The 26,577-nt window shown below is 36.3% G+C and overlaps 1 protein-coding gene across 5 annotated transcripts in view; it reads left to right on the top strand.

The window, feature by feature from the left end:
• USP9X (ubiquitin specific peptidase 9 X-linked) overlaps positions 1 to 26,577 on the top strand; it is a 180,188-nt gene that overhangs the window by 103,004 nt on the left and 50,607 nt on the right. For all 5 annotated transcript variants that reach the window (XM_077145755.1, XM_077145756.1, XM_077145759.1 and 2 more), the window contains 7 exons: positions 2,431 to 2,518; positions 5,080 to 5,422; positions 6,696 to 6,791; positions 7,299 to 7,510; positions 8,496 to 8,736; positions 9,102 to 9,251; positions 10,168 to 10,288. In XM_077145755.1, coding sequence (XP_077001870.1) covers positions 2,431 to 2,518; positions 5,080 to 5,422; positions 6,696 to 6,791; positions 7,299 to 7,510; positions 8,496 to 8,736; positions 9,102 to 9,251; positions 10,168 to 10,288 — 1,251 coding nt within the window. The remainder of the gene's footprint in view (positions 1 to 2,430; positions 2,519 to 5,079; positions 5,423 to 6,695; positions 6,792 to 7,298; positions 7,511 to 8,495; positions 8,737 to 9,101; positions 9,252 to 10,167; positions 10,289 to 26,577) is intronic.

Raw genomic sequence — 26,577 nt, 5'->3', positions numbered from 1 at the left:
ACAGATTTCGGAGTTTGGTATGGGTACTCTACATCCTACAATTCTACAATTCTAGGTTTTTACTTCTAGCTGCTCTAATAAACTGGAGACTAAAAGAAATATCAATGTAATGATTCAGCACTAATACTCTTGTTAAACATGACCTTCTCTGTATAACTCCACCATCACCTTTGATCTTTCTTCCACTCTTTTGGGGGTACTTGGGCTATGCCTATTCTAACTTTTTCATGTTGGAAAGGGCTGTTGATAGTATGGAATAGGGTAATGAAACTAGTTTATGTTCTGAAAGGACTGGCCCCCCTGGTCCAGGGACCCACCTGGAAGTTGTAGGTTTTGGAAAGTTATCTCTGCATGCAACCTTTGTAGAATCTTATATATTGCCCTAGGTATTATTTAGGATTGGTAGAAATGGTCCTGGTTGGGGCTTGGCAAGTTATGATAGGTAGCAATGTCTAACTGAAGCTTGTGTAAGAGGGACCTCCCATATAGCCTCTCGACTCTATTTGAACTCGCTCAGCCACTGATAGCTTATTTGTTACACTTCTTTTCCCCCGTTTGATCATGATGACATTGTTGATCCCACGGTGGCAGGGCCAGGCTCATCCCTGGGGTTTATAGTCCATAACACGTTAGTTTTTATTCTTGCAGCTTTCAGAACTTTTTTTTCCTTTTCATTCTGTAGTGTGATCACTAGATACTGTTTTTTCTATTTGTTTATTTGCATGGGCACACACCAGGAATTGAACCCAGTCTCTGGCACATCAGGCAAGAATTCTGCCACTGAGCCACGGTCACACTGCCCCTCTATTTTTTTACTAAGACTCTCATATTGCTCGTTCTTTGTTTCCCTGATATCCTTTAGTTCTTTCTTTCTATTTTCCTTCATCACTTTGAGCATTTTTAAGATTTCTTTTTAACTGTTTTTAGTATGTCCATACTCTGATATTTGTCATTGGTGTTTTCTAGATATTTAGTTTTCTTGCTTTGGATGGTCCATCATTTCTCTGTTTGTTTGTCTTGTATAGTGTGCAACAGGAGTATAACATTTTAAAATGTAACTCTGGGATTTAATTCCTGAGATGTCTGGTTTTTTTGATATTATAACTAGCTGGTGATGAGACAGATTTTTTTTTTTATCTTCAGCTTTCCTATCAGGAAGGTCTTCCTAACGTGAATGTAGTGTGCAGGGTTTTCCCTGTCCTTCTGGGCCTGTATCTTGAACTTGTGCATCTTAGTTATTTTTGGAGTTCCTCCATTTACAGGAGTTTGGCCCCTCTAATTCCCAGGAGACCTACCTCCTTATCTTTGGTGTTTAAAGTGTGCAAGCCTTTTAGCCCCAGTCTGTCCACCTCCGTAGTTTCTTCAACTTTTTCCTTGTCTCAAGCGTCTTTGACCTTTGGCAAATTCTGGGAGGATTGATATGTCGGAAGGGCAATTCCCAAGTCAGTCTTTCTCAGCAGAAACAGCCAGAGACCCACAAAGAGGGCACAGACCAGCTTGAAAGTGCCTTGGATCGGGGGTGGGGATCAGGAACCATGCAAGAGCTCCTTCCATTCTCCTTAAAGCTGAGCTTTCTTTACCTGCCTAGCCAATGTAGTCCTTACAGTAACTGTCCCCAATAGTCCTGAGGAAGCATAGCATCTTTAGGTCTCCTCTGCCACTGCCTTTGTCCAGGGCAGGGTGGAATAATGGCAGCCCTCAGAGATAGGCCCCTAGCATTCCAAGGTCCCTAATCAAAATTAGTGATCAGTGATTGGCAGCTCCCATCCCTGGTCTTAGGGAAGAGGATTTTCAATCTCTTGGCTTGCTGGTCACCGGTTGGACCCCAGGGTGGCCACCCCTGAGAGTAGGAGATGAGTGTCAGTAATTACTAGAGTGAGAGAGCAGTTTACCGGTGCTTACTGTAATTTACCAGCCTCTTCCTCACCCTCTTCCCTGGATGCTGTACAGTGTTCTACTTGGCCTGTAGAGTTTCAAAATAGTTGTTTCAGATGGTTCCTACCTGCTTAATAGTTGTTCTGCTGATTTGTACTGAATCTTTTCCCCACAATCCTCTAATATAATTTTTTATATACAAAAATGTTATTCTCCACAGAGATTTCAGTGTAACACGTAATATATTGGAGGAAAAATTATCCTGTCCTAGTTGTCAGTTTACAGATTACTCAGGCAGTCTCTGGCTATAATCACAAAGTGGCTATGAAAATTGGGCAAAGAGTTTATGCTGAAGAATTATCTTTCATGGCACATTAATTTTCTTTTGATTATGTAAAAGTTTATTTTTGTGGGGAAAATAGATACAGAGAAAACATTTGGATTTTGTGTTGCCTTTTAATGATAAATTCTTAGTGACTGTTTGACTTAATTTCCTTTAGTTTAAGTATGCAGTGATGTGAATATCTGTAATATATGATTTTTCTTAATTTGCAGATCATGAAGACTATGACCCACAAACTGTGAGGCTGGGAAGTAGATATAGTCATGTTCAGGAAGTCCAAGAACGGCTTAACTTCCTTAGGTTTGTTTTAAACAGTAGTGTTCCTCTTTTTAAGACACAGTTAAGAAATGCGGAGTTAATGTGCTGTACAGATACGTCTTTGTTAGCCACCCTTTTCACCCCTGCAGTTGAATGTTTCCCACTTAAAAATTGTTGCCTAAAATTCTCTTGACATTTCCCTATATTGGCATTACTAAGTATTTTAAAGGTTTGTTTTAGTTTTTTTCTCATTTGCAATATTTGAAGTGAATACATTTTTAACTTTAAAATTGAGTTCTGTTCTTCATATTTGTTTACACTAGAAATGGGTTTATTTTTAAAGGATTCATTTTCATGTTCAACAGTCATATTTTTACATTAATGATGTCATGGGCACTAAGGAAAGCAGGGGAAAAGCTGCTGTGCCAGCACCCGAACAAGGTGGTTTGAGTCCTATGGTGTCTTGTTTATACTAACAAGAGCTGACAAAGACTATTTGAAGTCCTATGTTAATAACATAACTTCTGATGGGCATAAGGGAAAGAAGTTTATTGTATTAAACCAGAGTCCACATGTAGTCCAAAGCTGGATTTGCTCATTTATACTTAGTTTTTAAGGAGTATACACTTAGAAATTTGAAAATACTTTTGTTAAAATCTTTGATGGGAGTTTTCTTAGTAAATTCAAAGCCACATCATACAGCAGAAGAACCTGTTTGAATCATAAGTGTGCTATGGGGAAATGCCCAGGCTTTCAGTCCTTCAGAAAATCTATTGCATTTGTTGTTTTGGTATGTACTCTGGGGAATTTTCTCTAGAGGCTTTGTTAATTATGTACTTTTCTATTTACTGAACTATATGCTGATTTATGAGGTAAAATTTATGTGTTTGCATAGTGACCTTAACTTGAGAAAAAATCTAGCCACCATATTTTAAGAAATTGGGCATTTTATAAAGTGAAGTGACTTTTTTTGTTTACCTGGATAAGAAGACTTGCCTTCCCAGATTAAGAATCAGTGCCATAGTGAGCCAGTGTTATAACTGGCCTGCGCTACATACTTAGGTTCATTAGAACAGAAAAATGGATATAAGCCTATTGCTATATTAAAGTTTTCTATCAAAGGACCTTTTCTTACCTAATCTAGCACCTGTTCTATTAGTACTTATCTGTGTGACCTAAAGCATTTACTCTAGAAAATGGAATCTAACATTTAGTGCCAGCTGCATATTCAACTTTGTTGCTAACACCTTGTATTTACATTTAATCCTCACAGCAACTCAGCGAGACAAGTAGTGTTCCTACTTGTTTAATAAGAGAACAGAAATTCGGATGGGTTGAAGTAGCTTGTTTGAAATCACATAGCTAGTATATGATGGTAATGGACTTCTCAGCTAGCTCTATGTGACTTCAAAGTCTATGCTCTATTAAACTGGTGATTTTTCATATTTGCCTTGGAATCTTAGGGCTTTTGAAAAGGTGCTTTGAAAGGTTTCTGAACAAACAATAAGGAGTTTCATCCCATTTTCTCCTTTCTTTTTTTCTTTTCAACAACTGCTGTAGCTGCACTTCAACTTTACACAGTGGACTCTACTGTATAGAACTTAGTTTGAAGAAAAGTTTCTGTTGATGTTTTTAAAAGAAAAAAGACTCTTTGAAGATGACTGCATTTTATTTTATCAGACCTCAGTTTCCTCATCTTTAAATTAGGGATATGTGGGATTAGATAGGACTAGATGCAACAAGTCCTCTTCAAGCTTAGCAATTCTATGAAAATATCAAAGTCCCTAAAATTTTCTTGGAAATGGAGAAGAAACCTGCTAAAGTTACATACATGCACCTTACTCTGTAAATGGCCATGGTGTACCATTAGGATGTTAGCTAAGAATTATGTAAACTTATACAGAATAAAGTTAGGTGTTTTCTTTCTGTCATTCCTAGACATGGCAGACAAAATGGGCAGATGAATGGTAAAAGAAATTAGAAAGCTAATTGAAGAAAGAGACTGTAGTTGTGGTAGACTTGCCAAACCAACAGTCATGCAATTAAAAAGACCCTAGAGAACATCACTGAGTAATTGATAAGTATCCTGTTGATAAGTGATGTAAGAAGTTTAAATCATGTGTTGATTATTTTATTGAATATGGCCAAGTACTGATTGATGAATATTATATCATCAGAAACTATTAAAATTCAAGTCACTTTATGTAACACCTCATTTTCCAGCGATACCATATAAGGAGGATGCTAAGCTTTTATTCTAAACTCAGCCTATGAAGCATAGTTTTTAAATGTATTTGTTTCAAAGAATAAACCATTTAAGGAGAATGAGTCTTTCATTCATATTTTGGTCCATTCACCTAGCAGAGTTCCTGACACATAGTAGGTGCCCAATACATGCTTGTTAAGTGAACTAATTTTAATATCTAGGATTTTTTAATACCAGGTAAAGGTTTAGAAATAAGATCCTCTGAATGAACTGACATTTTTATCTGTAGTTAAAATAAAGTTATGATAAATGTTTTATTTTCTATGTATCCAGCTAAATTGCTTTTGAGCAGAAAACTTATAAAGATACTGACTGTTAATTTTTTATGTTTTTCAAGATTTTTATTGAAGGATGGACAACTGTGGCTCTGTGCACCTCAGGCAAAACAAATATGGAAATGCTTAGCAGAGAATGCAGTTTACCTTTGTGATCGTGAAGCCTGTTTTAAGTGGTATTCCAAGTTGATGGGAGATGAACCTGACTTAGATCCTGATATTAATAAGGACTTCTTTGAAAGTAATGTGCTTCAACTTGATCCTTCTCTGTTAACTGAAAATGGCATGAAATGTTTTGAGCGCTTCTTCAAAGCTGTGAATTGTCGAGAAGGGAAACTAGTAGCAAAAAGGAGAGCCTATATGATGGATGATTTGGAATTAATAGGATTAGACTACCTTTGGCGGGTAAGTGGAAAAGTAGGTAAACATTGTTTCTGATGTAGTTTTTCAAGTAGGTAAAGAATTATAATTCATATATGAATTGTATGCATTTTTTCCTGTTCTGTTGCTTGTCCCAGGAGTCTGGGATAGTAATTATTCATCTTTATGTTCTTATGTCATTTGCCAGTGGGTCCTGTCCTCCTTGCCTCTCTGACCCCCACCTCTCTCTCTCCACTTCTGCTAACGATGTTCCTGTTATGTTAACATAGGATCTTTCTTTTCCAGATGGTTTTAGAAGTGCACTAACCATTGTCCACCTACAAATTTTTTTTGCCTCCCCCGTGGAAGTTTTTGGTCCCTGTCTCCCCATTGTCATTCAGTGTAGATCTGTTTTTTCCCCTTCAGTGTAATTTTAGATTATTATACATTCAATGCTAAAATAATGGGCAGAAGAGAAGATTTTATTTAGAAGAGCTTATAAATGGGTACTTTTATTGGTACTGTTCAACTTGCAAAGCTTTTAGAGATACCTGGGGGAATAAAGTACTTTCTATTTAAAGCTCATTTTTCTGTCATGATAATATTAATATGTTATTCCTATCTCTAAAAATCTGACCTGTTATTCAGCAGTTTATATTGTTTTTTGTATATGAAATATTTTTCTACAAACTACAGACTAAAATGTTTACCATTGTATTTAATTATTTAAATGTTTTATTGAGTCAGTGGTTTTATACATTTTTAAACAACAGAAACCCTTTTAAATTACATGGAAGGCCTGTTTCTTTCTGTTCAGTCTCCCCATGCTTTCTTTCTTTTCCTTCTCTAAACCTCTTAACAAGGGTCAGTCCTGAAACACCTCCTCAAAGCCCTCAGGTTCTGAACATAGTTTGAAAACCACTGATAAAATTAAATGAGTTTTGAAATCTGTAGAAATGAGGGGTGGGGGTAACACTTTATGCTAAACTGTGTTTTATTTAGTCTATTTTCCTCTTAGATAATTTGAGTTTTTTCTTGAAAACCTCACTATTTGATTATGAAGATATTGAATTGCGGTTAAATAATACTGGTCAAAGCATGTTTTATCCTTAGTAAAATGTGTTTCATTCTTAGTTTTGCTTGTATTATTCTTTATTTTGGTCAGTTTTTCTCACTTAATTTTACTTGATTATCAAAGTCAACTTACCATTAAATTATTGAGCATTTTTAAAAAATAACTGAGGATATGTTTTGAATTTAAATGCCCTGTAAATATGTTTTTTGAATGGTATTTAAAATTTATTCTTTTGGAACCTAGGTTGTGATCCAAAGTAATGATGATATTGCCAGCAGAGCTATAGATCTCCTTAAAGAAATATACACAAACCTTGGTCCGAGGTTACAGGTCAATCAGGTGCGGATTGATGTGTATTAAAACTTTCACAGATGAGAATTCTGATTGAAAGAGCTCTTGTTTATAGGAATGTTTTCTTTAATTCAGAATTAATTAGAAATTTTGTTTCAACTCTTATTAACAATATATATAAAATATTCAGTCCCTATTTCCCTTATAAGATGCTGACTAAATAAGTTTTGCCTTGATTGGTACCTTGAGATAATTGGGGTTATTTTGAGTATATTTCCTTATGTGTTGAAATAGACATTTGACTCAATTTATTTTGATACTGATACTTAATCCTAAAGTTCACTTTTTAATGATCTGGCTTATACTTGTTTACTTAAGTAACACTAGCTTCCTTTTAAGAAGTATACTGTATTGTCAGCATAGACTCCCTGTGATTGTGATTAACGGAGAAGTTTCTTTAATTAATTATGTCCATCTTTAATTGGAATAATGTCTTATTTAATTTTTGCCTTGCATAGTAACTTGAACAGTCTTTATTTGGTCCATTAATTGTAGGTGGTGATCCATGAAGACTTCATTCAGTCTTGCTTTGATCGTTTGAAAGCCTCCTATGACACATTGTGTGTTTTGGATGGTGACAAAGACAGTATTAATTGTGCAAGACAGGAAGCTGTTAGAATGGTTCGAGTATTGACTGTTTTAAGGGAATATATAAATGAATGTGACAGCGATTATCATGAGGAAAGAACAATTCTCCCTATGTCAAGGTTTGTGAATAATTGATCTAGTGCTAATTCTTAATTATTTTGTATTTTCCTAACCATTTAATAAAAAAAGTGACAATGTACAAGTAAAAGGAAAGTGACTAAATCTTTCCATGGTAGACCTTTGTTTTCCAGTGTCTGGTTTTGTTTTGTTTTGACAGGTGTTCTCACTCATGAAAGTTTTCCTCTTTTTATTCTTTTTTCTTTCCATTGACATTATTGCCCATAAAGTATTACACTGATATTTTGTAGTGGAAGTGTTTTTATTTTGAGGTCGTTCATTTACACTGTTAAAATTAATAACATAGATTGAAGAGTGATTGGAGAGAATCCTTAAAAGCTACTTTGACATGTGGTCAGTATTGCAAGAAATACTTTTTAAATATTCTGGTAAGAGTTCTCTTACAATTTCACCATTTAATACTTCAAATGGTCTTTGTGGTTTAGAGATGTTCATAAGATGAGTGCCATCAAATTTTTTTTAAGAGTTCTCTTTGTCAAGCATGAAATTATATAAAGTTGTTCCTTTTCAGAAATTTTTGTGTATTTTACCTGCAAGAAGATAATAGGCCAATGTGTATATCATTTGGGGATGAATTTTGATATTAAGAATTTTTCAGAAACATATGTATTATACATCTTATCGTTTTTGTTGATACTAACAAACTAAAAGTTATCTCCTAAATTTAAAAATAGTCCCGTGAATGGGCTTTTATAGTGTAAAAATAAGTGAAAATGTTAACTCCTGTCTGTTTCATTATAACTGTAGATACCTCATTTTCTTGTGTTTACAAGAATACTTATAATATTTCTAGTTAAAAGGGGCAATACATTATATTTTCAAGATTCTAAAAGTGAAATAAGTATCTTTAACTCATTTTCTCGTTTTATAAGAAAATATTCAGTTTTACATGCCAAGCTTAATTTTCTTGACAACAGTATTTGAATGTCTGCTAAATAATGACTATGTCTTCCCTTTCCCCCCCAGAGCTTTCCGTGGTAAACACCTCTCTTTTATAGTTCGATTTCCAAACCAGGGCAGACAGGTTGATGATTTGGACGTATGGTCTCATACAAATGATACAATTGGTTCTGTTCGGCGATGTATTCTTAATCGTATTAAAGCCAATGTGGCCCATACAAAAATTGAACTCTTTGTGGGTGGTGAGCTGATAGATCCTGCAGATGACAGAAAGTTAATTGGACAATTAAACTTAAAAGATAAATCAGTAAGTATGTATACGTATGATCACCAAATTTTTCAAGAAGATTAAACCTGAGCATATTTTTAATTTATTCAGTACATTTAATTGAGTATCTGTTATGTGTAAGGCTCTGTGTTAGATATTTGGTTATAACAGTTAATAAGACAGGCATCATTGCACTTTGAAGATGGTGGAGGAAAGAATTAAAAAAGAATACAAACCTGTGTAAGTGGTTATGTTAGGCAGTACTTTTTAAAAATAATTTTAAAATTTTAGGACATCTTGTGTTTTTGTGTTTTTTGGGGGGGGTATATCACTACTAAGTTCTGTGGGGTTTTTTTGTTAGTACTTTTCTTGCCTTTGATACTGACATAGTACATCATTTTTAGCTAATTACAGCCAAACTTACACAGATAAGTTCTAATATGCCTTCGAGCCCTGATAGTTCTTCAGATTCCTCAACTGGATCTCCTGGAAACCATGGTAATCATTACAGTGATGGTCCCAACCCAGAAGTGGAAAGCTGTTTGCCGGGGGTGGTGAGTAGATACGGTTTTGAGTTACTGTATGCAAGGTGTTATGTTCGGTTCATTGGGAATAAAGTATATAGATAGAAGAGTTCTTTTTTCTTGAGGAATTTTCGGTTTAATGAGGCAAAATATCCAGTAACTATACAGTTAACCATCAACTTCAGAATGGATCCCACTGTAACTTACTTGAAGTTTAAAACAAAATTTCCCTATGGATATAGTATCATGTTTGCATAAAATTTATGTAATATATAGCTTAAAATATAGCACTACTGAGTATAGAAATTTAGGAAAATGCCACTGTAAAGTCAGTCCTTTAGAATAGTTTTTTTTTGTCTTTTGGCATGGGCAGGCACTGGAAATCAAACCCAGTCTCTGGCATGACAGGCAAGAACTCTGCTGCTGAGCCACCATTGCCTGCCCTAGACTGGTTTTTGTAAGAAAAAATCAGCTGTCTTTTTTAGATCATCAGTAATGTATCTTGTATCTAAAGAAACAGTGACACTTCACTTTACCCTCTCTTGACCTCTTCCCTCCAGCCCCTAGAATTTTCATGACTTCAATAATAATAGCTACTCCAGTGGCGAAAGGATGTGGTCCCCACATGATTAGGAATTTAACCAGTAAAGAACATGACAGCTCTCTGTATGTACAGAATCAAATAATTGAGTACTATTTGAGAAAAAGACTTTTAAGAAAACCGTAAAAGAGATGTCACAAAGAAATTACTGGAGGTGTCTTGTATGGTGTGTTCAGCCTACATCATGAAGGATTTGTAAAAGTGAGATAATGAAGAAGGCAAATATTTCAGAGACTAAAAATAGCATAAGTAAAAGTGTAGAGATGAACAAAAAAATTGAGGAGGAGTTTTGTTTGTTTGTTTTTTGATCATTTACAGGTAAATGTTTTGTGTATTTGATTCTAGATAATGTCACTTCATCCCAGATACATCTCTTTCCTCTGGCAAGTTGCAGACTTAGGTAGCAGCCTAAATATGTCACCTCTTAGAGATGGAGCAAGAGTTCTTATGAAACTTATGCCACCAGGTAAGATAAAAAGAAGGATGTTAATAAAGTATATATTGGCCAATAAAGGGAGATATTAGCAAATTCTGTCACTAAATAGTACATGCTTTGTAGAATAGACTGCAGCAAAAATTGGCATATTACAGCCTTCAGGCCAATTCCAATTCACTGCCTGTTTTTGTACAGCTCAAGAGCAAGTAAGGATGGTTTTTACATTGTTAAATGGCTAAAAAAAATCAAAAGAAGATTAATGTTTTATGACATGTTAGAAGGAAATTTAGATTTGTGTCCATAAAGTTTTATCAGAATACAGCCCTGCTTATTCATTTATATACTGTCTATGGCTGCTTTTGTTTTAAAAAGACAGAGCCTCAGTAGTTGAGCAGAGACCATATGTCCTGCAAAGCCTTAAAATATTTATTATCTGATATTTTCCAGAAAACGTTTGCTCACACCTAATCTGTAATGTGGATCATGTGTCATCTGTAGCATTATTGAAAAGAAATTGTCCATAGAAGGCAAAAAATAATGTAGAAGCAAATAATTCATTCTTTATTTAATTTTTTTTAGCAAACTAATGCACCGTCTAGAAAGTCAAAAATACTGAAAGGCTTTTTGTTCTTGTTTTGTTTTGTTTTTCTTTTTAATTTATTAATTAAAAAATTAACAACAAAACATTGATATCATTCCATTCTACCTGTGTAATCAGTAATTCTTAATATCATCACATAGTTGCATATTCATCATTTCTTAGAACTTTTGCATCAATTTAGAAAAAGGAAAAGACAACAGAAAAAGAAATAAAACGATAACAGAGAAAAAAAAAGATTATACATACCATACCCCTTACCCCTCGCTTTCATTTATCACTAGCATTTCAAATTAGTTTAAAAAGTACTGAAAGGCTTTTGATGAAAAGTGTCAGTCTCCTGCTTTACCATTCCATTTCTCCTCACCTTCATCCCCTCTGCAGGAGCAACCACTTTCAACTCTTAGCTTTTATTCTTGTATATACCATTGTATCTGTAAATAATATCCTTATACAGCTATTTTTTTTGTCAACTTTAGAAAATTATCTACTAATGTTCTGTTGTGTAAATGAAAACTTAAATCTTACATCCTCCCACATCCTCTTTTTTGCTTCAATCCATATTCAGCATTAATACTTTCAAGGCTTTGTGAAATTACTCTAGTACACTAGGGTTACTGACAACCTTTTTTCCTGGATTTAATAATCACGCCTTTTGTTTTCTTGATTTTTTTTTTTTTTTTTTAAATATACCCATCACTAATTCATCCCAAATGGTAAGATGCATTACCTAATGTTGGCCCCACTATTTTCCTGGAACTTTTTCTCTAATTCCTCTTGTCTAGTCTGCATGCAGCTATCATTTTGGAATTTTTTTCTATGACTGATCCCTGTTCACTGGCTCCTAAGTCTTGGGCGTTTTTAAGGTACTCACATTTTGTGACGCACACTCTATTGTAGTTATGTAAGAAAAGGTACATGGCAGGTAGGTTTTTTTGTTTTTGGGGGGGACATTGCTTATCTGAATGCAATGGAACCCTCACATTTGAAAGTTTGGGCATGGAATTCTAGGTTGAAAATTTTCTTCTTTTATGTTTTTGTAATGTCTGTGAGTATGGTGTTTGAATCTACTAAATCTAATTTTCTTACTTTTTCTCTTATTAATTTTATTCCAGGTTTGTGGTGTTTTCCTTAACTTTTTCCAGCTCTCCTGTTGACTTTTTTCCCCAAATCTTTGTGTGTAACTTTTTATTTGTTTGTTTTTTAACATGGGTAGGCACCGGGAATCAAACCTGGGTCTCTGGCGTGGCTGGCAAGAATTCTGCCTATTGAGCCACCATCGCACCGCCCCAAGTATTACTTTTTGAAGAACTTTTTCTTTTTTTCCAAATGATCCTTTTCCACGGGATCTTGTTTTTCGTGACACATTCCAGTGTTTCTGCTCTAATATATATGTATTCCTCTAAAACCTAATGTTCTTCAAAATTATACACTAAAAATAACAAGGTGTGTGGAAAAAAGACTTGGGCCAGATCATTTATTCCTATACAACTTTATTTTAAAATTTTAATTTTTTTAAACAATCACAACCTTATAGAAAAGTTTTAAGTAAAATGCAACTTTTTAAAAAACTTTTGAGAGTAATTTGCTAGTCTTGATGCAACTTCACCTCCCCACACTTTAGTGTATTTTCCCAACAAACAAGGATATTCTTCACTATAACCAAAATGCAGCTGTCTGAACCAGGAAATTAGCATTGATGCATTACTACCATCTAGCCAGCAGACACTATCCATGATTCTCCAATAATGTCTTTAGAAGCAAAAAATGATCTAGTTCAGAATCAAGCATTATATTTAGTTGACATACCTGTTTAGTTTCCTTTTAGCCTGTCTTTGACATTTGTGACCTTGACATTTTTGAAGATTACATGCTAGTTATTTTGTAGAATATCTATCAATTTAGATTTTGTCTAATCCGTTGTGATTCGATGAAGGTTATGTGTATTTGGTGAGAATACCACAGAAGTGATGCTCTGTTCTTCTCAGTGCATCCTGTCAGGTGGTGTGCAATTCTATTTTTCCCATTACTGTTGGTGTTCACTTTGATCACTTGAGTGTTTGCCATGCTTTTCCACTGTAAAAATACTCCTTTTCACTTTGTATTGTCTGGGGATGTTGTGAACTTGAATGAGGATTTCAGAGTTGACCAAGAAAAAGATTTGACCACTAGATGGCAGTAACCCAACCATTTATATGGGGGCACGCCTTAACAGGTTTACAGTGGGAGGGCCAGACCCTCATAGCAGGAAACTTTCCAAAGACCATTGGTGGGAGGCAGCCACTAGAAGGGAAGCAAGGTGATATGGAAATACTCCCGAACTCTTGGGAAAGTGGAGGGGATGGCATGCTTGCATGTCTAGGCAATGGCACAGAGTCAGCATGAGGTGGGGGCGGGGTGGGGTGGTATGTATGTCTTTGAAGTGGCATGAGGTCTTATAAGTACAAGGTTTCATCTTATCAATGGAGAACACCTGTTGGGCCAGTTTCACAGGGTATGTAAAGCAGGTTAACTCTAAATAGCTAAAAATTGATTATTTGGAATGTTTTTAATAAAAACAGTCGGTTATGTAATAATTTGAGTTTGGCGCCTGTGGGGTTTTTCTCTTGGAACCAGTCTGTTGTGAAGAAGAAACACACACAGGGCCACTATACAGAGGCTCTCTCTGGTTGATTTGTATAACAGGAGGTACTTTGAAATGGTTTGTTGTGTTCTTATCAGGTTTTCTGTTTATCTATTCATTTATATCTGTATGGACTCTTGGTTTCCTGTTACATTCAATGAGTTATAATCTGTTACTGCCATTTATTTTGATGCTCATATTGTCTCTAACTTGGCCATTGGGAATCCCTTCAAGGCAACTCTTTTTCATTTCGACAGGGTCCCATCATTATTTGAGCACTTGTACTTTCTAGCTCAAGATACTCCAGACTAACCTCTTAAAATCTCTTTCTGCCCTAGTCCGGAAATCCACCATTTCTCCAAGGATCCCTAATACTTTTTACTGGAAAATGGTGTTTAGAAGCCAAGATCTGGACACTACTCATTCTCATTGTTATTCATGTGTTGACTGCTCCCAGGCTCTCTCAGTGGCTAGAACTAGGGAATATATATATATGTATATCCACATTTACATCTACATTTATTTCAAATATTTTTACTTATATACACACAATATATATATATGTATGTAATTCCTATCTGATGCCCCAAGGTTCAGTCTAGTTTTGTCCTTTTCCATATTTGTGACTCCCTTCTTTGACAGTAAAAAGCTTGGTTCCTGTTATCCTTTAACTGTTATATCTTCCAGTTGAATTGTCCCCTTTATCAGTATTTCGTGACAATCTTTGTCCCTCACAGCTGTTTATCTGATCTTAGTATAGCCACCCAGCTCTCTTTTGGTTACTACTTGCATGGTATATATTTTTCATCCTTTCACCCTTGACCTACTTGTATCTTTGAATTTAAGGTGAATCTCTTGCAGACAGCTTGTAGTAGGGTCATGCTTTTTTATCTGTTCTGCCCATCTCTGCCTTTTGATGGAAGAGTTAATAATTTACATTTAAAGTCACTACTGATGATATAGGACTTTCTTCTGCCATTTTGTTATTTAGTCTTTGTAAGTCTTACACCTTTTCTGTACTTCACATCCATTAACGCTTATTTTTATATTTATTTGATTTTTTTGTTGTTGTAGCATATTGAGTGCTAACTCACTTCTGTCTGGATCTATTTTCCATGTGTTTTCTTTGTGGTTACCATGAGGTTAAAATTTAACATCCTAAATGTTTGACAGTCATATTTGGTTTGATACCAACTCAACTTGAATAGCCTGCACATGTATTTTTCCTATATCCCACTATTCCCCCAACATTTTTTGGTACTATTACCACTTTATATCTTTGTACATTATATGTTCCAAAACATAAGTTTATCATTACTTTTTATGCATTTGCATTTTAGCATCTGTAGGAAGTAAGTGGAGTTACATACCAAATAACACACCACAGTAATACTGGCATTTATAATTACCGAAATGGTTACCTTTACCACAGGTCTTTATTTCTTTATCCCACTTTGAGTTACTGTCTAATGTCCTTCCCTTTCAGTCTGAAGAACTTTTTAGCATTGTTTGTAGGGCAAATCTAGTGGTAATGAACTCCCTGAGCTTTTATCTAAGAATGTCTTAATCTCATTTTTGAAAGAAAGTCTTGCCGTATATAAAATTCTTGACTAGCAGTTGTTTTCTTTGAGCGCTTTAAGTGTTCTACCCACTGCCTTCTTGCCTCTGTGGTTTCTGATGAGTAATGGGCAACTCAGTCTAATGGGACTTCCTTATACATGTTGCTTTTTTCTTGCAGTTTTGAGAACTTTCTCCTTGTCCTTGGCATGCCATAGTATGATCAGTATTTTTCTTCATGTTTATCCTGTTTGGTATTCTCCAGGCTTTTTGGGTGTACATATTCTTGTGTCTTTTGCTAAGTTTGGGAAATTCTCTGTCATTATTTCTTTTGATATTCTTTTGCCCCTTTCTTTCTTCTCCTAGGACCCCCGTAGTGTATATGTTGGTACACTTGATGATGTCTCAGAGGTGGTTATTTTCGCTTGTAATATTTCTCTTTTTTTCTTTTTGCTCTTCAGCCTCGCTCAAATGTCTTGCTCTCCAAACGGATTTTTTTCTTCTGCCAGCTCCATTCTGCTCTTGAAACCCTCCTGGACATTTTTCATTTCAGTTATTGTGGTCTTCAACTCCAGTAATTCTATTTGGTTCCTTTTTAAAATTTCTGCTTCTTTACTAAAGACTCTCATGTTGCTTGTTCATTGTTTTCCTGATACCCTTTAGTTGTTTCTCTGTATTTTCTTTCATCTCCTTGAGCATTTTTAAGTTTTGTTGTGTTTTTTAGTATGTCCACATTCTAGTCTTTGTCATTAGTGTTTTCTGGATTTTTAGCCACTTCCTTTGGATGAGCCATCATTTCTTGTTTCTTTGTCTTATACTCTTTTGTTGCATGTGGTACATTTAAAATTTTTAACGTGATAACTCTGGAATTTATCCCCTAAGATGTCTGTTTCTTGGTTTGGTAACAATTTTTTTTTTTTAATCTTCAGCCCTCCTGTCAGGAAGGTCTGCCCTCTTTAGTGTACATAGTTTTCCCTGTCTTTCTGGGCCTCTGTCTTGTCCGGGGCATTTGCTTGTTACTTGTTTTGGGGTTCATTTGTTTACAGTAGTTCGGTTGTTTCTTTGAAGATAGACCTCCCTCTCCCAGGTGTTTGAAGCCCACAGGCCCTTGTCCCAGACTGTCCACCTCTATAATTTGTTACACTCCTTTAATTAATTTTAGCTGCTTTTGCTTGGAGGGCATGTTCTGGGAGGAGGGACACCCCAGAGAGGACTTTCTCAGTCAGTGTTTCCCAGCCAAAACAGAGCCAAGGACCCACAAAGGAGAGACAGAGCAGCTCCAAAGCATCCTAGGGTGGGGATCAGGAAAGTGCCAAGAGCTTCTCTGACCGTTCCCCAAAGCTGAGCTTTCCTGGCCTGCCCAGCAAATGCAGTTCTTCCACTAACTATGCCCCACAACCCTGAAGAAGAGCAGCATTTTTAAGTCTCCACTGCCACTCTATTTGTCTGGGACAGGTTGAAACCATGGTTGCCACTGCCTTTGTCCAAAGCAGGTTGAAAGAATAGCTGACCCCAGATTCAGCGCCCCCCCCCACCAGCAGTCCAAATTCACTAATCGAAAGCCATGATCGGTGATCAGCTGTGCCCACCCCTGTTCTTGGAGAAGAGGATTTTTATGTCCATTTCCATCAGCAGCAGCTAATGAGGGCCTGGAGTGGGGTCATGAGCACCGGTAGCTACCACCCTGAAAGAGTAGTTCACTGTTCTTTACTGCAGTTTGTCAGCCTCTTGCTCTTCCTTCCCTGAATCCTGGATGCATGCTGTGCAGTGTTCTTCTGGCCTCCAGACTTGCAAAATAGTTGCTTTAGATAGTTCCTGTCTGTTTATTGATTGTTTTGTTGGAAGGACTGAGTCCTGGAACTCACTACTCCACCATCTTCCCAAGTCCTCTCTGCTCCTTGTTGTTTTACTGTTGATTAAAGCTCATCCAGCATTTTGTCTGCCCCAGGCATTTCCCCTATTAGTGTGAAATGGTATTTTTAAACCAAAGTCTGTATGCTAAATTGTGCTCATTTCTACTGGGGTGTCCTTAATACTGCCCTTTCATTGGACAGAGCAAAGACGACACACATATATACACATTTACTGTATCTTTCAATATCTAAATCTTTTCTAAAACTGCAAAACAAAACAAGGGTTCATACTTGTACCTCCAGCTGGAATCCATTACCATAGGATACTTTCTAACCTTTCTCCCATTTCGTATTTTTATCTCTACAGAAGTGAGAAATATGCTTCCCAATTTCATCAGTCTGTTTATTGTACCTCACTCCTATGCTATACAAAAAGTAGTTTCAGAATTGTTAACTCATACCACTTCAAACAACAAACTAAGTAGTGTTCAAAATTTATTCGTGTGAGAATATTAGATCAAGGTATTGTATTCAAAATTTGCTGCTTGGGGTAGTTTTCTTTTTCCTTTTCAATGTGGTTGTTTTAGTCATTTTATATAAAATTAAGATCATTTGTCTGTATATATTCAATTTTAGGGTTCTTCTTCCCTAGTCTGCTTTATTTATTTATTTTTGATTAATTAGAAAATTAACGCAGTTCTAAATGTCATGCAAAAAAGATATACACATAAGGGCATTTATTTGCTTTCTTCCAATAATCTCAACTTGGCTGTCCATTTATATTTATTTTAACACATAGGCGAGTTGGATACCAACCTTAATTAGAAATGCTCTATGTTTGGGCAAAGCTTATCAGCTGTTGGACTTTACTATGATAAGTTATCAATTCCCTTTGGGATTCTGTAATGACAGTCTGAGTCTCTTCTCTGGAAAATTCCATTTTTTTTCTTTGTCTCTGCTTTCTATACATTGTGTTGCCAGTTTTCGGAAACCAGGATTTTGGGTCAGTAGGCCTCACTGTTCAATCTTCAGACATAATCTAGAGAATCATCACCACTTGTACCTGTGCCTGATAGTCTTTATCCACTGCTTCTCTGGTTCAGTTTCTCCAGAGAGTTCTCCAGCTTTCTTTAGAAATTAGGAGGGTTAGTGGCCTGCCCCTTCAGGATGCTAGTGGAAACTTGCTACTTGTGGAAACTTTTACATTTGTTTTCAGGCCTTAGATTGCTCTGTGCCTTGCTGAGTACCTGTTGTTGACAGCTCTTCTCTAATGTTATTTTCTCTCCTGTTTTTATGTCATTTTGAGTTTATATATTTTTATATTCATTTATTCTCATTTTAGTGGGATTTGGGAATGTATTACTGATAAACAATTAAATACACCATATTTAATGGGGCCAGAAAATTTTTTTTTGCTTCTTTTCTGTGTGTATTTTTTATTAGTGAAGTTATAGATTGATAGGAAAATCATGCATAAAATACAGAGTTCCCGTATACCACCCTGTATTGACAGCTTGCAGTAGTGTGGTGCATTCGTTGAAAAATTCATGAAAGAACATTTTTATAATCGTACTATTAACTATTAAGTTGTCTTGTGCTTCCATTACTGCCTTTTCTAAAATAAACACCTTGTTGACTCCTCCTTTCCCTATGCCCATGAGATAGAGTAGTTCAAATATTATGTTCTAGGCCAGCTAAGGCTAAATAAAATCTCAAAGATTTTATTTAATCCTTACCTATTGCATTGTTTAGAATTTGTTTTGCTTACTTACTAATATCTGAGTAACAGTTGCTGTTTCTTTATGTATGGAGATTCAGCCTTTGAAAAATTTTTAACTCAAACCCAGACCCATCTCAAAATCCATGATTTTGTGTGTTGGTCACCAAATGATGCATGTGTGGTACTAGTAGGCAGCTCAAGCAGGAATCGTGAGACGATACTTTTTTTCGTATTTCTTATAATCAAAGTTTATTATCTAAATTTGAAACCACCAGCTTTTGAAAAAGCCAGCAATGATTGAATTGACAATAGAGAAATAGTTGGCTTTGGAATCAAACGAAATTGAGCAAGTCCTGCTTCTTCTAGTGGCCTTTGACCTAAGTTTTCTTAGTTTTTCAGAACTTCCTTACCTGTGAAATTGAGCTAATAATTTCTTCATAGAATTGCACAGTTAAATGAGGTGATAACATATAAAATTCCTAATCTTAGTGCCTGGCACTTAGTATTTGCAAACATCATTCCATTCTTTGTCACTATATTTGTTGATACACAAAAATTCCATAAGAAACGGAACAGGCACGCTAAGAAAAGGAAGTGGATATAAATTCTGTTTCTGGCTGTGATAACTAGTTGTGTAACATTTGATTAGTTCTTTTAATATCTGTGCATGCATGTATTTTAAAAGAGAAAAAAACCCAAGATGTAATTAGCTTTTCTCTAGTCATTAACTTTACCTGAATCCTTGACTGAAGTCAAGTGCCTCCATTGTGATTTGCTGTTAAACTTAGAACTTTTGGAGTCTTCTCTTGTAGGTAATTTAATCCTTTGTAACCTAGACCATATTTAAAAGTTCCTGAGACTTTTCCCTACAGGCACCAGGAAAACAGACTATTGCTCTACACCAAATGATTAAAATGTATACTACTTCACTGAGCAAAAGCTTTTCCACTTAACAGTTTCCATTTTTCTAGGAGTTTGATATAACTGTCTTGAAACATGCCAGATTTTATTGTTAGTCTTTGTACTTATTAATTCATTAAAAACTCACAACATCCCGAAGAATGGATTAAGATTCTGGGCCAATATGGCGGCTTAGCAATGTGCGCGTTTTAGTTCGTCCTCCAGAACAACTACTAAATAACCAGAAACAGTACAGAACAGCTCCTGGGGCCACGTCAGTGACCGGATACACAGCATACCCCAGTCTGGACAACTGGACCAGCTGCCGGCCGCCCCCCAGAACTGTGAGTTCCCCAAGCCGCGGCAGCTGGCTCACTTTCCCCACAGGCTGCTTCCCAGAGGGGAAAGGAAAGAGACTTTACCAGCAGCAGGAGCTGAGCCCAACCAAACGCCAATCGTGGAATTAATTAACAAATTCTGACTATTAAAAATAGGCCCCCAGCTCAGGTGAACCTGGTCAAAGTGGAAGTCGCTCATTTTTGCCCCAGCTCCAAGGGGGCAGGGCCGACAGAAAAGAAGAAAAAAAAAAAAACAGGTTTTTGTGACTGTGTTTCTACAAAGCCTTGACTGCCTTTGGATATGGTGGCAGGGCGTCTCAGGCTACAACCGCCCCAGGCATAGGCAGAAACAAGCTCATTTGAGGGCTTGTCTGGAGCCTGTGCCTTCCCCAGGGGAGGTGTGAAGCCCAACTCAGGTGAAATACCTCCCTTAAGGAGTTCAGACACCAGGTCTTGGTAATTTGAAGCTATTAAAACCAGCCTACAATCTCTCTGTCTCCACCACACCCCCAGTAGGGAGAGGCTGCCAAAGTTAAATGTACAACAACACATTATGCTAGTGGGACCTGCACACAGACAAGCACCACACACTGGGCAGGATAAGAAAAACAGAGTCCAGAGACTTCACAGGAAAGTCTTTCAACACTGGGTCTCACCCTCAGGGAAAACCGATGCAGGTAACTCTTTCCTCCTGACAGGAGGCCAGTTTGGTCTGGGAAAATCCAGCTGGGGTCTCTAATACCTAAGTAGACCCTTCTGGGGGTGGGGGGAAGGTACCATACAAGCAGGGCAAGAAAACAAGAACTGAAAAATTCTCCTCTGTTAAACAAAACCTAAGCTAGAGGTCCAGAAAAAGCTGAACTGAATGTCAAAGAACAGATAGACAACAAATTCATTCAGCAAGAAAACCCTAGGTAAAAGAAGTAAAAGCAATCTCCAGAATAAACTAATTAAGGTAATTAAATGCCTAGACACCAGCAAAATAAATCACACTAGGAGAATTGAAGATATGGCCCAGTCAAAGGAACAAACCAACAATTCAAATGAGATACAGGAGCGGAAACAATTAATTCAGAATATACGGGCAGACATGGAAAACCTCATCAAAAAACAAATCAGTGAATTGAGGGAGGATATAAAGAAGGCAAGGAATGAACAAAAAGAAGAAATTGAAAGTCTGAAAAAACAAATCACAGAACTTGAGAATGAAAGGCATGGTAGAAGAGATGGAGAAAACAACAGAAACCTACAATGGTAGATTTTGAGAGGCAGAGCATAGGATTAGTGAACTGGAGGACAGAACATCTGAAATCTGACAAGAAAAAGAAAATAAAGGGAAAATAATGGAAAAATAACAGCAGGGACTCAGGGGACTGAATGACAATATGAAGCGCACAAATTATACGTGTTGGGGGTGTTGCAAAACAAGATGAGAAGGGAAAAGGAGGAGAAAAACTAATGGAGGAAATTATCACTGAAAATTTCCCAACTCTTCGGAAAGACTTAAAATTACAGATCCAAGAAGTGCATCATACCCCAAAGAGAATAGATCCAAATAGATGTACTCCAAGACATTTACTAATCAGAATGTCAGATGTCAAAGAGAAAGAGAGATTCTTGAAAGCAACAAGAGAAAAGCAATCCGTCACATACAAGGGAAGCCCAATTAGACTACATGTAGATTTCTCAGCAGAAACCATGGAGGCAAGAAGACAGTGGGATAATGTATTTAAATTATTAAAAGAGAAAAACTGCCAACCAAGAATTCTATATCCAGCAAAATTGTCCTTCAAAAATGAGGGAGAAATGAAAACCTTTTCAGACAAAAAAATCACTGAGAGAATTTGTGACCAAGAGCTCTGCAAGAAATACTAAAGAGAGTACTAGAGACAGATACGAAAAGACAGAAGAGAGAGGTGTGGAGAAGAGTGTAGAAAGGAAGACTATGAGTAAAGGTAAAAAGAAGGAAAATTAGATATGACACAAAATCCAAAAGGCAAAATAGTAGAAGAAAGTACTACCCATGCAGTAATAACACTAAATGTTAATGGATAAACTCCCCAATCAAAAGACGTAGACTGGCAGAATGGATTAAAAAACAGGACCCATCTATATGCTGTCTCTACTCAAAGGACGTGAGGGCAAGGACACAAGCAAACATTTGCGCTCCAATATTTATAGCAGCATTATTTACAATTACCAAGAAATGGGAACAACCAAAATGTCCATCAACAGACGGGTGGCTAAACAAACTGTGGCATATACATAAGATGGAATATTATGCAGCTATAAGAATAAAATTAGGAAGTATGTAACAACATGGATGGACCTTTAAGACATGCTGAATGAGATTAGCCAAAAACAAAAGGACAAATACTGTATGGTCTCACTGATACGAACTGACATTAGTGAATAAACTTGGAATATTTTGTTGGTAACAGAGACCATCAGGAGATAGAAATAGAGTAAGATATTGGGTAATTGAAGCTGAAGGGATACAGATTGTGCAACAGGACTGAATATAAAAACTCAGAAGTGAACAGCACAATAGTACCTAACTGTAATACAATTATGATAAAATACTGAATGAAGATGCATGTGAGAATGATAGAGGGAGGAGGGCTGGGAGCATAAATGAAATCACAAAGAAAGATAGGCAATAAAGATTGAGATGGTATAATCTAGGAATGCCTAGAGTGTATAATGATAGTGACTAAATGTACAAATTTTAAAAATGTTTGTGCATGAGGAAGAACAAAGGAATGTCATTACTGCAGGGTGCTGAAAATAGATGGTAATTAATATTTTAGAATTTCCCCTTATGTGTGAGACTAAAGCAAAAAATGTTTATTTGGAACAAAATTTATATTTTGACTAGTACATTTGCTAATAGAACTTATGTAAATAGCTTGATTGGACACCATAAGTACTTGGAACCTTGGGTAGGACATGAGATTTTGTTGGTTTGCCCAGAGTGATGCCCCAATGAATCCCAGAGTGATTCGATCAGTGGGTAGGAAAATATTTGCAAAGTCCCCTTCAGGGAATGGTGAGAACGTGGAGTAATTCAACTTCCCCAAGTTGAATTCTTGATATTCTCACAAGCAGTGTGGACAACCAAAGCTATAGGCTAGCCACCAGTCTTGGAGTTTGTTCATATGAAACCGAACCCCACAAAGGATAGATCAAGCCTATTCAAAATTAGGCCTAAGAGTCACCCCCAAGAGAACCACTTTTGTTGCTCAATATGACTCTCTCTCCAGCCAACACAACAGTCAAACTCACCACCCTCCCCCTGTCTATGTGGGACATGATTCCCAGGGGTGTGGACCTTCCTAGCAATGTGGGACAGAAATCCTAGAATAAGCTGAGACTCAGCATCAAGGGATTGAGAAAACCTCCACCAAAAGGGGGAAGAAGGAAATGAGACATAGTGTAAATGGCTGAGAGATTCCAGAGTCGAGAGGTTATCCTGGAGGTTATTCTTACACATTAAGTAGATATCACCTTGTTAGTCAAGATGTAATGGAGAGGCTGGAGGGAACAGCCTGAAAATGTAGAGCTGTGTTCCAGTAGCCATGTTTCTTGATGATGATTGTATAATGATACAGCTTTCACAGTGTGACTGTGTGATTCTGAAAACCTTGTGTCTGATGCTCCTTTTATCTGCCTTGTCAACATATGAGTAGAACATATGGAATAAAAATAAGTAATAGGGGTAACGAATGTTAAAATAAATTTAGTTTGAAATGCTAGTGATCAGTGAAAGGGAGGGATTAGGAGTATGGTATGTATAATTTATTTTTCTGTTTTCGTTTTATTTTTCTGTTGTCTTTTTATTTCTTTTTCTGAATTGATGATGCACATGTTCTAAGAAATGATCATGATGAATATGCAACTATGTGATGATATTGTGAATTACTGATTATATATGTAGAACAGAATGATCATATATTAAGAACGTTTGCATTTCTTGTAATTTTTTTTTTAATTTAAAAATTAAAACAAGTGGGGAAAAAAAGAATGGATTAAGAGAACATGGCTCTTCTGGAGTACATAGCAGTTTCAAACCGTAAGTTTGTTTAAAAAAAAAAAAAAACTCACAACATCTCTGTGAGAAAATTACTATTTTGCTTTCTGTTTTAGAGATGGAGAGACTGAGATACAGAGAGATTAATTTACTTAACCCACATCACATAGCTTAAGCGTGAATTCTAGGATTCAAATATTGGGTAGTTGGTCTCCAAAATGTTTGCTGTTAAAGTCGCTGTTATACTGCTCATTGTTTAATTTTATACTTCTTAATAACGTGTTGCTGTAATCATAATTGCTTTGACTTATATGAGTGGTTTAACTTTCCTCTGTTCCATTTATTATAAAATGAGAATATATATAATTGGAGACCTAAAATCATTTAGATTTGTAGAGTGTGAGAGCTGGGATGGCCTCTAGCGATCACATGGTTCGGACACCTGAAATGAATAAACTATAGTTCAACAACATTAAATGATTTGCTTAAAATACGCTGCTTCTGTTTCTTAGAGCACTTGTTTCTTTTCTCTTACTCCTTTTTGCCTCCATCCTACACTCAAAAATTTTTCCTTTCAGCTTTTTATTTTGAAATTATTGCAAAAATAATACAAAACCAATACAGAAACTTCAACCTCTGTGAGACCAAAGGAAGGGATGTTTATTTGGTGCAGAATTTATATTTTGGGTGGCACATTATCTGTTTTAACTTGTCTGATCAGTTTGTTTGAACACCATGATTACATGGACTCTTGAATAGGGTGAGAAATCCTGTTCATTTGTATAGGTTAGTATGATGCCACAATATATCCCAGATTAATTTGGGCAGAGAATAAAAAAGTATTTGCTATGTCCCCTTGGGGAACTGGAGAAAAAGGAAATAGCCAACTTCCCCATTTGGAGAATTCCTGATATACTCACAAGCAGTAGGGACAACATGTTCAATAGGCTAAGCCTTCAATCTTTGGATTTGCCCCTATGAAACTGATTCCTGCAAAGGAGGTACTAAGTCTACTTAAAATTATGTCTTAGAGTCCCCCCCAGAGAACCTCTTTTGTTGCTCAAAAATTGTTTTAAAAATTAAAACAAGTGGGAAAAAAAGAATGGATTAAGAGAACATGGCTCTTCTGGAGTACATAGCAGTTTCAAACCATAAGTTTGTAAAAAAAGAAAAAACACATCTCTATGAGAAAATTACTATTTTGCTTTCTGTTTTAGAGATGGAGAAACTGAGATACAGAGAGATTAACTTACTTAACCCACATCACATAGCTTAAGTGTGAATTCTAGGATTCAGATATTGGGTAGTTGGTCTCCAAAATGTTTGCTGTTAAAGTCGCTGTTATACTGCTCATTTTAAGCCAACTCAGCAGGTAAACTCACTGTCTTCCACTCTACGTGTGGGACATGACTCCCAGGGGTGTAAATCTCCTTGGCATTGTGGGACAGGGCTCCCAGGATGGGACCCAGCATCATATGATCGAGAAAGCTTTCTTGACCAAAAGGGGGAAGAAAGACATAAGACAAAAGTTTCAGTGGCTGAGAGATTTCAAACAGTCGAGAGGTTATCCTGGAGGTTATTGTTATGAACTATATGGATATCCCTTTTTAGTTTATGGTATATGGGAGTGACTGGAAGGAAGTACCTGAAACCATTAAGCTGTGTTCCAGTAGCCTTGATTCATGAAGATAATTGTATAACAAGTGTGACTGTGTGATTGTGAAAACCTGTGTTTGATGCTCCTTTTATCCAGGATATGGACAAATGAAGATAAATAAGAATATGGGGTTATGAATTTTTTCTTTATTTTTTTTCTGGAGTGATGCAAATATTCTAAAAATGGTCATGGTGATGAATACGTAACTGTGATGATATTGTGACCCATTGATTGTATATCATGTATGCACTGTGTGTGAAGATTTCTCAATAAAAATATACAAAAAACAAAACAATACAGACAACTCTAATAAACCCCCCAGATGCCCATATCCACAGTTTTAACATTTTTGCTCTGTTTGCTGTGTCATTCTTTTTATCCATATATGATTAGTCCGTCTCTCTGTTTTCTAAACACTTGAGAGTAGGTTGCATTCCTCGTGTTCCTTGAGCACATAATAATTCTATGTACATTTCCTAAGAGGAAGGATTATTTAACTTCCCTTAAGTACATTTATCAAGTTTACCTTGGCGTTTATATTCCAATATTTTCATATGTCCCACTAATGTCATCTTGGGCCTTTTCTCCCTCCTAAAGTATTGGATCTAGTCCAGAATCATGTATTGCATGTGATTGTCATTGTCTCTGTTTTTTTTAACTCTAGAAGCATATATAGCATAAATTTTCCCATCTCAAGCACTTGGAAGCATGCCGTTCAGCGAGATTAATCACATTTGCAGTGTTGTGCTGCTCTCACCATTATCCAATACTAAAACTTTCCCATCATCCCAAACAGAAACCCTACACCCATTTTGCGTTAATTTCCCCATCCCACTCCATCCCAGAACCCCTATCCCCTGACTCTCGTAACTGTATTCTACTTTCTGTGTATGTATTTGCATATTTTAGCTGTTTCCTATAAGTGGTATCATATATTACCTATCTCTTGTATCTGCCTGTGTTATTCAACACGATGTCTTCAAGGTTCCTGGTAGTTGCATGTACCAGAACTCCATCGTTTTTTAAGGCCAATATACCATTGT

This window comes from Tamandua tetradactyla, chromosome X (assembly GCF_023851605.1).
Source record: "Tamandua tetradactyla isolate mTamTet1 chromosome X, mTamTet1.pri, whole genome shotgun sequence".
Classification (NCBI taxonomy): domain Eukaryota; kingdom Metazoa; phylum Chordata; class Mammalia; order Pilosa; family Myrmecophagidae; genus Tamandua; species Tamandua tetradactyla.
The sequence above is the reverse complement of the archived record's forward strand: the minus strand, read 5'-3'. Positions and strand labels throughout refer to the sequence as shown.